This window comes from Gymnoscopelus braueri (assembly GCF_963280865.1).
Source record: "Gymnoscopelus braueri genome assembly, chromosome: 4".
NCBI classification, from domain to species: domain Eukaryota; kingdom Metazoa; phylum Chordata; class Actinopteri; order Myctophiformes; family Myctophidae; genus Gymnoscopelus; species Gymnoscopelus braueri.
In genome coordinates, this window is record NC_137605.1 from 17,732,064 (window position 1) to 17,747,063 (window position 15,000).

At 40.3% G+C, this 15,000-nt stretch overlaps 1 protein-coding gene across 2 annotated transcripts in view; it reads right to left on the minus strand.

Annotated features, from left to right (window-relative positions):
- grik5 (glutamate receptor, ionotropic, kainate 5) overlaps positions 1-15,000 on the minus strand; it is a gene marked incomplete at its 3' end in the record, with an annotated part of 124,014 nt that overhangs the window by 26,759 nt on the left and 82,255 nt on the right. For both annotated transcript variants that reach the window (XM_080425631.1, XM_080425630.1), the window contains exon 12: positions 1,593-1,706. In XM_080425631.1, coding sequence (XP_080281757.1) covers positions 1,593-1,706 — 114 coding nt within the window. The remainder of the gene's footprint in view (positions 1-1,592; positions 1,707-15,000) is intronic.

A 15,000-nucleotide genomic window follows, 5' to 3' on the forward strand; every position in this document is an offset into this window, starting at 1 on the left:
GGGGGGAGTTTCCCCGGTAGGACGTAGCGCGTGGAAGGAACACGTTATTCCAACCTGTTCCTTTCCCCTCCATCATGGCGCCCCGGCTGACCAGGGGGAGGCAGTATAGAGACCAGGATTACTGCATGTTTTGTGTGAGGACGTACCTAGCTCTGATTCATAGCCTTGAAGGAGTTCCCCTTACAGGCTATGGGACTTTTGTGCACGCACCACAGTCTGCATAACCTCTCGTCTGTAGTAAAAATAAAAAACTTTTGCTACACACCAAAACAAAGACGGTTTTATGGGGTTGAATGCCAACTCTACTTAGTGGGAACACTCTGAGCCCCCCACCTCACGTCTAAAATACACTTTTTGGCCAAAATGTTAAATATTTAATTCCATTTACCTCTACAGATCCGGTCAATAGATTTTTTCTATTGACAAGAGAGACAGAGTGTTCCCACTTAGTAGAGTTGGCTTTCAACTCCATAAAACCATCTTTGTTTTGGTGAGTATAGCGAAAGTGTATTCTTTATTTTTTACTACAGACGAGTGCGTCTGGTGCGTGCGCATTGGCTCGAAAGTCCCATAGCCTTAAGCGGAACTCCTTCAAGGCTATGAATCAGAGCGGTACCTATCCTAGGGGACATGGGGAGAACATGCAAACTCCACACAGAAACATATAGAGAGCCATATGAGGTTTTTACCCGACAGCGACGATATAGGCTATATAGGCGTATCAAGTACAGTCTGAGCGTTATAAATGAGCTCCGTCAGGGGAATGTAACCGCAGTGTAAATCCAATCCTAAATGAAGCAATGAGATCGGGTCCATGTCAGGTATCCGACCATAAAAGCTAATCACCTCCCGGTGTAATTCCTCACGTGCTCCTCTTAGCTAATGTAAGCTCTGTATGGACGCACACACAGCCTACGTCTGCCAAACTGAACGCTCCGCGCCAACTTAACCCATTAAGACCTGAAGCCGATTCGACAAAATGTCTTCTAAACCCCAACACTTTTCTGAAAAACGTATGTTTCTATATCAGTGGTGCTCAAACCTTTTCATGTCAAGGGCCCCCAAAATTATATGTATTTGGCCGCGGACCCCCCCCATCTCAAAATATTTTATTCCAGGGACCCCCCAGAAGCAAATATTTGAGTAAAGATTTTCGCATTAAAATATATATATATTCAAAGATTTGCACACATTTTCATGATTTTTCAAAAATAGCAGATCTACAAGCTCATAGCGCGGCACTCGGTGCCGCGCTATGAGCTTGTATATCTGCTATTTTTGAATAGCCAAAGCGTAAAATAATGTTTTTTTAGCTCAAATAAAAAAAATGACACAGATGCGTTCCAGGTCTTAATAGTTTAAGGCATCAAGAAATGAGCCCTGATCTCTGCGCTTACATCCAGTCGTATAACCCCAATCAGAGCCCTCCATCTCTGGCTAATCTGTGTTACAGCCCCCCTGGAGGGGGCCGTGAAATAACGCCGCCCGAGCATGAAGCACGGGTGGAAATCCAGTCTGGGAGGAGGACCCTCAAGAGGCAGCACGGCGGTCCCCAGAAGATGGAACTTTAAATAGGCGACGACGAGCCTCACCAGCTGGACCCTGTACAGAATGCTGATCCCCAGGGTCATGAAGGGCTTGGAGAAGTCGATGACTTTCTCCCTCGCCGACGTGATGGTGAAGGGTGCCATGGCCAGGTCTGCTTTCTGTGGGGGATGGACAGACACAGGGGGGGGAGAAGAGAGAGAGAATGAATGAGAGACGCATACAGCATATATATAAGTGCTTGTAGATCTGCTATTTACAGTACTTTTGTGTGATACTCTTGTATGATGAAAGCTGGGCATTCATTTACAAAAAAAACATGAACACTTTAAACTTGGCGATACAAGGTTTCTGCAGATCAATAGAACCAACGAAGTATACTTCTGATACCGATGAATAGGAACAATTTAGAGAGAGAGAGAGAGAGAGAGAGAGAGAGAGAGAGAGAGAGAGAGAGAGAGAGAGAGAGAGAGAGCTCTCTTTAAGAGAGAAAGAGAGAGAGAGAGAAAGAGAGAGAGAGAGAGAGAGAGAGAGAGAGAGAGAGAGAGAGAGAGAGAGGGAGAGAGAGAGGGAGAGAGGGAAACAGGGAGAGAGAGAATAGAAGGTGTTATAGAGACATGAACAGAGAACAGAGAAGTGGGGTTAGAGCAGCCTACTAAAATAGAAAAGCACTCTGTTGATGTTGTGCCAGTTAATAAATGGTAAGATGAGAGCCATGTGTTTGGTGGAAATGGTGTGTTCCACCTATATGGAAAATGACAAGATCTGCTCTGTGCTAACAACAGCCAGGGAGGACAACAACAGCCAGGAGAATGAGGCAATATGCTAGCACACACACACGCACGCACGCGCACAACGCTAACGCACACGCACACGCACACGTCCACCACACGCACACGTTTGTATTACCATATTTGTGAGGACATCAACATTTTAAGACCGCAATTTTATGAATTTTATGAAGGCCATTTTTACAATTCTTTGCCAACTTAAGCCAACCTTGTAGATCTGCTATTTGCGGTGTGCCCCACCAGCGCACAACTGAGTATAAATAAGGTGTAATTTTAACCCTAGCCACTAAACCTAACCTCTGCCTGAAATGCCTAACCCTAACCCCAACCTGAATGCTTTCCTATAATTGTAATCCTACAGGTGTGTTCCCACAGGCCACGGAAATATTTGTTCGAAAGGCGCGATTACAGTACATACAAAGTCAATGAGCGTTCAAATGGAACCAAGTGGACCTGTGAGGGTCCATTTGTAAACTCCAAGAGTTAAATAACACCAGTAAATTAACAATGGAGGGGTCTCTGTGCACATTTTCTGTCATATGTGCCACAAATAAAACAAGCCCCTGAATGGGTGTTTGAGTCAACACAATGTGTTATTTACTCCCGACCTGACATCTTGCCGAGCGGGGAGGTCCTGCTCAGTCATCCCTGGGAAGTACAGCTGTCGGCGGGGAAGGGGAAAAAACACAGGCCCGTTGTGTGTTTTCGACAGCTTGATTGTAAACGATCAACACATTTTTGTCATGAAATAGAACATGTACAGTAGTTGCTCAATTTGTCTTATTTTCTCACATACGAGTGCTAGATTAAAAACTTGGTAATTAGAATTCGGTACTGTTTCCATATTGTGTGTACAGTGATTGACAGCAGCATGCGTGAACCCTCACAACTAAGTATTACAAGCACACACACACACACACACACACACACACACCAGCGACCAGGTGTATGACTCCAGAGCGCAGAGGTGACAGGGGAGGCTGCTCCACCTGTACACAGCCACTCGGGTCTGTGGTCTCACTGCCTCTGTGCTCACGTCTCGTCCATTAAGCGCTAATTGATGAACACGGGCCGCTAATGAGAGCTGGGTGATCATCAGGCCAGCGGGGGTGGATGGGGGGTGCGGGGGGCAGAGGAGAGAGAGAGAGAGAGAGAGAGAGAGAGAGAGAGAGAGAGAGATACAGAGATCACAGAAAAAACGAGAGATAGAGAGAAAGATACAGAGTGATACAGAGAGGGCAGAGAGGGAGAGAGTGATCAGAGAGAAAGGGAGAGAGAGAGGGAGAGAGTGATCAGAGAGAAAGGGAGAGAGAGAGGGAGAGAGTGATCAGAGAGAGGGAGAGAGAGCATGGGGAGCCGGGGAGCCACACAGCGTGGCAGGTCTCCACATAGGGAGCAGAGGCTGGTAATTGAAGTATACCATATGGTAATTAAGAGCAAGGGGGCTTCTCATTAGACGGCCCAGACTGGAGATCCTACACTGGGCGAAAAGAGCCAGAATCCCCAAATATCATTTTTTTGATTCTCGCTAGAATACGGACATTTCTGATGCATATCCTGAGTTTTGTTGATATGCACCATATCTGGGCAAATATTAACCCAATATACATCATGAAGAAAATATATTGTACTAGGATACGAGCAACATTTTAATTTTGTCATGTATGTGTTCCGTGAATAACCTTAGATCATATCTGGAAATATCTGTTCACAATATTTTTCTAGAATACTGATTAGGTCTATGGCATATCTGGATATGTCAGATATTGAGTTCATATATCACTTAAAGTCATATCTTTACTCTGGAACCGCTAGAGAATATAGACCATTTCCGATGCATATTTAAAGTTTTGTTGACATAAACCATACCTAATCAAATATGGTTGAAGTATTCGTCTCCTTGTCATATACAATGTATGAATATGACGTAATGCAGTATATAGGAATATAATGACACCCTATTTTGAGTAGAATAATGGCAATATCTGTAGCATATATCATCACCTTTTGTCATATAAAACATTTTTACTACAGATTTAGCCATTGGCCCTGTTTTGGGTGAGATATCCTGATATTGATAGGTCATCAATTCAGTCACAGAATCTGGTGATTTATACTGGGCAAATAGAGCCAGAATCCGAAAATATCTCATTGGATACGTCACTGGATTTTATGTAGAATACAGAACATTTCTGATACATATCCTGAGTTTATTGATATGCCATATTTGGTCAAATATGAACCCAATATACATCATGAGGACATATATTATAGAAGGATACCAGCTACATCTTATTTGTGTCATCTGTGTGTTCCAAATATCACCTTATGTCCTATCTGGACATATCTGAGCACAATTTTTTTTCTAGAATACGGATCAAATCTATGGCATATCTGAATGTGTCACAAATACAGTCTATGTTAAGCTCATATCACTTAAAGTCATATCTTGACTCTGGAGCCACTAGAGAATTAAGTATACCGGAATATATTGATACCCTATTTTGAGTAGAATAATGGCAATATCTGTAGCATTTATCATCACCCGTTGTCATATATAACATAATACCAAAGATTTTGCCATTGGGCCTGTTTTGGGTGAGATATTTAACAGATATTGATAGGTCATGAAAATGGACAGAATCTGGTAATTTTTACCAGGTGAAATCCCCAAATATTTATCCAGAAATATCATTAGATTTTCTGTAGAATACGGACCATTTCCGACACTTATCCTGAGTTTGAGTATCTGGTCAACTGTGAACCCAACATACATCATGAGGACATATAATATGTCAAAATACCAGCTACATCTTAATCTGGTGATTTCTATTTTCTTGATTCTCTTGAGAATATGGATAATTTCTGGAACATATTTGAAGTTTTGTCGGTAGGCTCCACATTTGATAAAATATTGACTCAATATATGCCTTTGGGAGGTATATAAAACCTTTTCATATGACACATACTGTATGTTATTCTTGTCATATTATGTTTTGATACAAAAATATTAAGATATTCGTATTAATTTGTGTAGAATACTGACAGTATCCATAGCATATCACTAAGTGAAAAGGTCCAGAATCCTTAACTTATAACAATATATATTTCCTTGGATTCTCTACAGAATACGGACCAATGCTGATGCAAATTCTGAGTTTTGTTGATATGTGCCATATGATATCTAGTCAAATATAGACCCAGCATACAATGGTATCCTACAGAGGACATAGTATATTATACTAGGATTCCAGCTACATCTTATTTGTGTCATATATGCGTTCCAAATATGACCTTTGGTCTGGAAATGTCAGTGCTCAATGTTTTTATAAATATTATATCAAGAAATATCTCTGCCTGAACACTGTTTTCTCCTCAGTGGGTTGAGCAATTGATCTTAACTTGCACACAGGGATTGACCATTAGCCTGGGAAGACAGCCACAAACGCCATTTTTCTGTTTTTACAAATTGAAGCTGTTTACTAGCGTTTTAGTGAATTCCGTGGAGTTAGGAAGTTACTGAGCATGCTCTGCCACATTATACACACTAACACCCTGCCACACAGACAAGAACGGCAGCAGTAGTGCACAGAGCGTTTATTCACAAGCGCAATTTTCACATGAATATAACCTTGTTATTTGCACAAATAACTTAGCTGCCTGAAATGTTTAAACATGGACTTATCAGGGTTATGGTAACGACTACTCAATGTCAGGTAAATGACAAGTTGTTACACACAGCCATGATCAAATGAGAAACCTCCTCTCCTAGTTGATCTAAGCATACTGTGTACGCAGTGCATAACCCAAAGTCTGCAAATACTTTCAGTGCTCACATCCCCGGGTATGGACTAGTACTGTACTGATTACATCTATGGCATATCTTTGTGTGTCACAATTATCTTGGGTTCATATTATGTAAAATATTTAACTGATGTATAAGTTATGCAATGGGTCGAGCTCAAGAGCTTTAAGTGGATACAGTCTGTCTCACAGGTAGGGTCAAAATGGGATGGGGCTCACAGAGCCCAAGGATCCTTACCAGGGAAGCTAAGCATGCAGATCTGTTGTTTTTACCTTTCATAAACAACACAGAGGCAGCAAGCTTGTACATGTCCTTATTTCTGTATGCATTGCAAATGATTCTGCTTCGCTGGTAACTGGATAAAAACAGAACATCTCTGGGTAAAGACCCCCAGAAAGTATGCAGTTGAATTGGCTATGGGACAGCAAGCTGTCATTATATTTAGGGAAGTCTGAATGTTGATCAAGGCATACATTGGACTCTATCAGCGTTTCTCTTGAATTTAATGGTAGGTATTAGGTAAGTGTAAGCATTCAGTTAATCATCTTGGACGTGAACGAGACCAGTATAATCAGTGAGTCTATGGCCCTCTCTTGGTAAGGACCATGCTAAGTGATCAAGGCCTCTAGCAAGAACATCAAAGTTCCTTGATAAGTTCCATGAGGACACTAGCTTTGTATCCTAAATAGGAGGGCTAGTGTATCTATTCTGAAATGATAGAAACTGAGAGGACAAGTAGGGATAGGCCTATATTCCTCTAGTGGGGGGAGTAATGGAACACAATCCCCAATGCAGGCCTAAACTCGGGACTGCAATGGCGAGACAGACAGACAGACAGACAGACAGACAGACAGACAGACAGACAGACAGACAGACAGACAGACAGACAGACAGACAGACAGTGTGTACACAAAACACATACAGTGGTTGAGTACACAGTATGATGCTCTTCAAACATACAAAATAGGTGCATGCCGCTTGTACAAGGTGTTATTTTGTTGCACAAAGTATACAGCAGCATACTGCTTTGAAATAATGACCTCGGGTCTTGAACCCAGACTCCATGATTAAAGGCTTGTATACATATGGCAAACTGTTGGCTATGCCAAGGTCTTGACCTCAGCTGTCAGGTATGGTCATTGTTAAACATCTATGGGGGACTATGGAAATGGGGGCAATTATCACCCATTTAATGATAAACACACGCACGCACACGCACACACACACACATGCGGAATATATTTATGTAATGAAAAAACTACAATTCACATTATAGATGTGACAGAACTTGTTACAGTGTATATATCAGCCCAACATACACTTGTTTTGGGGAAAAGTGGCACAGAAAAAAATAAATAAATCCTTTAAAATAAATATGCAAATATGGGTAAAATACTTAAAAAATTGGAACAATATATGGCAACCAGATATTAAACATAATTTACTGTATTCATCAATGCCTAACACAAATAATCATGCTTGAAATAAGTTAAAAAAAACGACATCATACAACAGACATCATATATTCATTGACAGGTTATATAAGCAAATAATCAGCTGTAATGAAATCTGATTTAAACACATTTTAATGCCCAAACTAACTGAATATATTGCATATCAACAGTGAATGAATGTAGACGCCATGTTGTAGTTTCTGAAAAAACGACACATACAGCGTGTCAATGGAAAGCACTTCCAAAATTAACTACAAGTCCCACAATGCATTGCAGACGTCTGTTGCTTTGTGGGTGCATGCCCGCCAAATTTCAGTTTGAAAAAACGAAATGCGATTGGCTGTGTGCTAAAGTGCCATGACGTTGCAGGCAGCTATTGGCTCTTGACTCATTGGAGCAGCAGTGAACCTTGAATGAACTCTGAGTGCGCGCAGTCAGTAACTCTCATGCAGGATGCAGGCTCTGTGATAGCTGAAGTGATTTAGGTTAAAACGAACTGAAATAAAGGCACTAAAAGACCGTTGGACAAGAAAGTAAGTTTCTACAAGCTGCTGATATATTTGTGGAGACTTTTGGAGACTTTTGGCATGCACAGTCACAGAGGTTGGAGCAGTGAGATAATATTACAGGTAATGCACAGCTTTTATATTTTCTCATGAAAATGCAGTGGTCCTTCATGTCAAGGACCCCCAAATCCAAAATAGAGGCTATTTGGCTGCAGACCCCCTTCTGAAAATATTTGCAACCTGAGCTTGTAGATCTGCTATTTTCAAATAGCTGATGTAATAGGGTGGTTAAACTGTTTTTTTCATGCTATATTAACTAATATAGCTAGGGAACCCCCTCAGAAACCTCTGGTGGTCCCTCCCTGGACCCCACTTTGATAATCTACCGTGTATTTTTACTTAATTAAAGGCATAGGGGAAGTGATTTTCTTTGGTTAAAATAAGTGTTAAATAGCTCTATATTGTGATAGTACTCATTACTATAGAGTGTTTGTTCAGTAACAGTGATAAATAGCTCTATATTGTGATAGTAGCTATAGTGTTTGTTCAGTAACAGTGTTAAGTAGCTCTATATTGTGATAGTACTCATTGCTATAGAGTGTTTGTTCAGTAACTGTTAAATAGCTCTATATTGTGATAGTAGCTATAGTGTTTGTTCAGTAACAGTGTTAAGTAGCTCTATATTGTGTGACAGTAATCATTGCTATAGAGATTTTGTTCAGTAACTGTTAACCAAACCGAAATGCCGATCTACAAGCTTGTAGATCTGCTATTTTTGGCTAATGTTCCCCTCAGAAAAGGAATTCTAGGTTTCAACAGGTTAAAAAAAAAGTTCCTATCACACAAACATGTGTTGGCCCCCCTGTAGTAACTCTGAGGACCCCCTGTTGAAGACCCCTGCTATACAGTACCAATGATTACTATCACAATATAGTACTTTAACCTTAAAAATTGTTTGTTTTAACCCAAAAATATCACTTACCCTACCTTTAACCAAAATGAGCTGTCATCCAATCTCTTATGCTATTTCTTGTTTGTGTCTACCTTTTGGTGCAGAGACAGGTAATTAATAGAGATAGTAATCTGGGCAAATGCAAACAGTGAGAAAATAAGGCAAATACCATTACAATTGACCTTTACTAATGTAATCTAAATTATTGTAGCCTACTGTACACTGTGCCAATTGTGGCTGTGTTAAACCATCAGCAGTGAATATAATGACTCAGTAGATTATTGCTACTGTCAATACTATGAGTATATTTACACTATCAAGTGTGAATATGAATGAATAGTCTTGTCAGTGCAACTTAACAGGCATCTGTTACATTTCTGTGATGTCATGTCATAATAATTTATTTGACTGTATACAAAGATTAACGCGTTGATACACAATTTAACTCAGAGATACAAATGAACCATAACCATAAAGGTGCCTGTATTAAAAATGGCTGGTCTACAAGCTCACAATGTGTTGCATCACTTGTAGATCAGCTATTTTTGTGTGACACCAGCGCACACCTAAGATGGGGCGTAATTGAGTCCATTTATTGGTACCATTCATTATTGCGTAGTCTTTACATGGGCCTGGGGGCCAGACCCAGCCCCTGGACCATCTCAATCCAAAAAAGACCCCCCAAAACATGTACATTTTAAAAGGCAGCAGATTTTGAGAAAAATCATTTTACTCATTCCAAATTGGTGGGCTACTAGTATTTACAATTTTAATCCATACTTGCATTCCACTGGTGAAGGTAGCTGTACAGTATGTACTCAAATGGTCAATATCAAAATGTTTATAATCGTGAGACAGTCTGCCTTGAGTCCATATATTTAACATAATGGTGACCATTTTGAATTTAGATGACCACAGACATGTCAGTAGGCAGAGATCTCTGATCGTCTGGCTTTCCCAGACTATATTTGTTTCTAAATTATTATTGATATGTTTGACCAAGCATCCAATTATAATTAACATTATCTGCCTTCCACAGCACATAATTGCCTTGGACACCACTGTATTCATACATGCCTTGGTCTGGTCTTGGTTTTTAATTTCATCTGTTTGTGTGTGTGTGTGTGTGTGTGTGTGTGTGTGTATCTGTCTTCAGCTTCCGAACGCTTCATAAGGAGGAGGTTACAACTGCTGTGATCCAGACAATAGAGGATTTCAGACACCAAAGTTGAGCCTCCACCAACTCCAAAGTAAGTTTTATATCAGGCTGTTAATCTGAGTAGTAATATGACCTTAAATTGGTTGTGATTTTAACAATTTGATGACCTGGCTTACCTGTGATCCTACTTTACTGAGGCACTACACTGTCTCTCTGCATGTATGTGATAACCTTGCTTAATGTAAGTCGCTCTGGATACAAAGCGTCTGCTAAATGCCTACATTGTTCATTAGTGTTGATTTGACACGGTTAAAGATGACAGATGGCACACTGACCATCTAATATTGCAAAATGTAATATTGGTGTAAGTGATTTTTTCTTTTTTCCCCCTTTTTTTTTAAAGGTTAGTTTGCTATTCAAATGGTAATCATTTCTATAGTGTTAGCTAAATAACAGGAGTCTCCCTGTCTCTTCTAGCTCTCAAATAAACAAAATACATTTCATCATCAGGAGAGTACTCCCAGTTAGTTTGCATTTTGAGTGATCACTAATACTATCCTTTTGAGATGTCTTAATATAATACAGTTCATAACATGGTATTTGTGTTGTAATTTTCATTCACTAGGAGGCAGTGAAAAGATGGAGCTGGACAGGACCGGAGGACATAAAAAAGACGAAGACCCTTACCAGCAGGACAGATCGGGTGAGTTATTGCCCTGCTCTATTACTGTTGCATTTGATTGATCACGTGTATTATCAATTGCCTTTTTATGTAAGGGATAATTAACAGTGAGGTGGTCATTACTGAGAAATACGCTAACAGGGTGATGCAGGACTTGAATAAACACACTTGAGTGAATCAAAGATTCTCTGTCTGGTGGACATATTTTATTTCCTTCCCAAAAAGTGGATTTTACACAAAATGTGGGGGTCTGAGAGGCTTCCCACCATAGACAATAGGCTTTCAGCATCATGAAACTGCCTTTGTTTAAGCGAATATCAAAATCATACTTATGTTTACTCAAGTGTAGTGATCATACTTGCAATGGTTCCCAAACTGGGGGTCCCCAAATGATTTGGAGGGTCCCCAGATGATTACCTTAGTGCAACATTGTTTTCTCACTCGACAGTAAAGAAACCAACATACAGTAAAATTGTATACAGGGTACCTGCACATTTATAAAGTTACAATTTAAGGACTTTTAAGACCTTTTAATACCTCGATAGCCGATCTACAAGCTCACAACGGCTCACATCGTGAGCCGTTTTGATGTATGGAGTATATCCCAAAGTAAAGCGTAAGGAGAGCTAGGTGCCTAGACCCTAGAGCAGTGGTTCTCAACCTGTGGGTCTGGACTCCCAGGGGGGTCCCCAGATGATTAGCTTAATGTGCAACATTGTTTTCTCACTCAACAGTAAACACACCAACATACAGTGTATACAGGGTATCTGCACATTTATAAAGTTACAATTTAAGGAATTTAAGACCTTTTAATACCAAATTGGCCAAATATTATGTAAAAAATAGGCAAATATTGTGAAATCAGCCGATCTACAAGCTCACGCCTAGCAGTGCTAGACGTTGTGAGCTTGTAGTTCGGATATTTTCACAATATTTATCTGTGGAACCGAGTCAAACTAAATGTAATGCCTACAATTCCAAGTGCTTGTCAGGGTGGGGGGTCCCCAGTTCAAATATGATTATTTTGGGGGGTCAGGGCCTGAAAAGTACAGTTAGACTGACACCACTGTATTAATGTCCCTACAGACCACCGTCCGTTAAATCTATAGAAGCCTCGGAGAGAGATGGCAGGTCCAGCCGGAGGACAGGTATGTTCCCACCCCCCCCCCCCCACATCTGAAATGCCTCTGTTTGTGAAATAACATAACACTTTTGTATCATGTTATGCTGAAAATATCAGTGCCCATACCCTAGGTGGGGTTGGCGAAAGGGCCTCTCTGTGTGGAGTTTGCATGTTCTCCCCGTGTCTCCTAGGGTAGATACCCTCACAAAAACATGCAGTAATCCTGGTCACTATACTGCCTCCCCCTGGCCAGCCGGGGCGCCTGATGGAGGGGAAAGGAACTGGTTGGAATAACGTGTTCCTTCCACACGCTACGTCCAACCAGGGAAACTCTCCCCTGTCAGGTGATAAGAAGGTCAGTTGGCTCTCATGCATTGAAGGAGGCATGAGCTCGGCCCTGGCCTCCCTAGGTTGGCAGAGGGAAGGTAGTGCCCAGGATTACATAGACAATTGGCACTGGGTGTAAAAAATGGGGTTACAAAATCGTGGGATAAACATTTTAGGATAAAAAAAATATTATGCTGAATGAGGGGTATCTTAAAAGTGTGATTTTCCACAGCTTCCATACTGCTCACAATGAGGTGGTGACCCAGGCTGTGATGCAGGCTATTCACGACTCAGAGCCCCAGTGGACCACCAGCCTAGTCAGAAGTAAGTCTGATATCACATTAATTTGGGGACTTATGTCCTTAAATTGCTTGTAATTTTAACAATTGGATGACCTGCTGCTTACCTGTGATCGTGAGGTATTTTCTATGTATGCGTTACCTTGCTTACTGCAAGTCGCTCTGGATAAAAAGCGTCTGCTAAATACCTACATTGTAGATTAGTGTTGATTTGACACTGTTAAAGATAACAGATGGCACACTAACCATCTAATATTGCAAAATGTTATATTGTTGTTTTTGTTAAAAAGGTTAGTTTTCTATTCAAATGGTAATTTCTATAGTGTTTGCTAAATAACAGGGGTCTCTTCTTGCTCTCAAATAAACAGAAAATAAATGTTCATCAGGAGAGTACCCCCATTTTGTTTGCCAGTTTACATTTTGTCTGCTCATTTCTTTGAGTGATCACTATCCTTTTGAGATGCCTTACTATAATACATTTAGAGTTCATAACTTGGTATTTGTGTTGTAATTTTCATTCACTAGGAGCCTGCAACAGGGCTTATGAGAACATCAAAGCCGCTCAGAAGATGGAACTGGATAAAGACCCTTACCAGCAGGAAAGATCGGGTGAGTTATTGCCCTGCTCTATTACTGTTGCATTTTATTGATCACGTGAATTATCAATTACCTTTTTTATGTAAGGGATATAACAGTGAGGTGGTAATTACTGAGAAATACACTGGAGGAGACAAAGCAGAGGGGTCATACAGTCCAAATGTTTATAGCTTGGGTTGTGTAGCTGCCATAATATAGCTCTGGTCCAGAGCTATATTAGTAGTAAAAAATAAACAATATACTAGTTTCACTACTCGCCAAAACAAAAACATGGGTTTCTGATCTTAAAGGTAGGGTAAGTGATATTTTTTGGTTAAAACTAAAAGTATTTTGTTAAAAGGTTAAAATACTATATTCTGATAATCATTAATCACTCTATAGTAATCATTGCTATAGAGTGTTTTTTTCAGTAACAGATGTCTCCCTGTCTCTCCAGCTCTTTAATAAACAGAAAATAAATGTTTCGGTAGGTGTCAAAATCTCAGCCAATCAGGAGAAAGTACAAATTTTTTAGCTTAATTTGTATAGTGTTCCAGTTCCAATTTTGTCTGCTCATTTCTTAGTGTCATCACTTCCAATTTCACTTGTTTAATCTGTATCCTGATTGAGTTCTCTGTCCTGGTTGGATAAAATTGAACTGAAACGAAAATGCATTTTCTGTTTAATAAAGAGGTGGAGAGACAAGGAGACTCCTAATACTGAACAAACACTCTATAGCAATGAGTACTATCACAATATAGAGCTATTTAACACTTATTTTAACCAAAGCAAATCACTTACCCTACCTTTAAGCCTATTCTACAGAACTGTCATAGCATTTTTTTATTGTCCAGTCCAGATCGGTGGCACACTTGAGTGAATCAAAGCTTTTCTGTCAGGACGTTTTATTTCCTGGCCAAAAAGTGAATTTTACACAAAAGGTGGGGTTATAAAAGGCTTCCCACCATAGACAATAGGCTTTCAGCATCATAAAACTGCCTTGTTTCAGTGAATATCAAAATCATACTTAGGTTTTCTCAAGTGTAGTGATCCTACTCTCAATGGTTCCCAAACTGGGGGTCGGGGACCCAAATGATTTTGGGGGGTACCCTGATAATTACTTTAGTGCAACATTGTTTTCTCATTCGACAGTAAACAAACCAACATACTGTTTAACGCAGGGGTCTTCAACGTTTTCAGGCCAAGCTGAGAGAGAGTTGAAGCAGGGACCCCCTCTATATTGTATAAAATTGTGTTTCAGATAAACTTTTGCTGATCTTTTTTCTGGCTAAAGTTCTCCTCAGAAAAGGGATGCTAGGGTTCAAGTGGTTAATGTAAAAAAAAAAAATCATATCAAACAAAGATTTGGCGGACCCCCTGTAGTAACTCTGAGGACGTCCTCAAGTTGTGAGTTTGTAGATCAGCTATTTTCACAACATTTATCTGTGGAACCGTGTCAACTAAATGTAATGCCTCAACTCCTAAAATTCCAAGTGCTTGTCAGGGTGGGGGGTCCCCAGTTCAAATATTATGAAGGGGGGTCACAGCCTGAAAAGCTTGGGAGCCCTTGTCATAATGTACACCTGTTCATTTTACAGTCAATGGAAAATGCACTGTTCCTGGTCCAGAGGTTAGCGAGAACTGTCTAATGCTCGGGACTAGAGCTAGCCATAATATAACCCTCATACTGTATTTACTTATTTAGTTTTGTTGATCGCTTTAAAAGTCTAACCTCCTCTTCTCATCTGTTACACAGCTTTTCAAGAAACGGGTCAAGATTG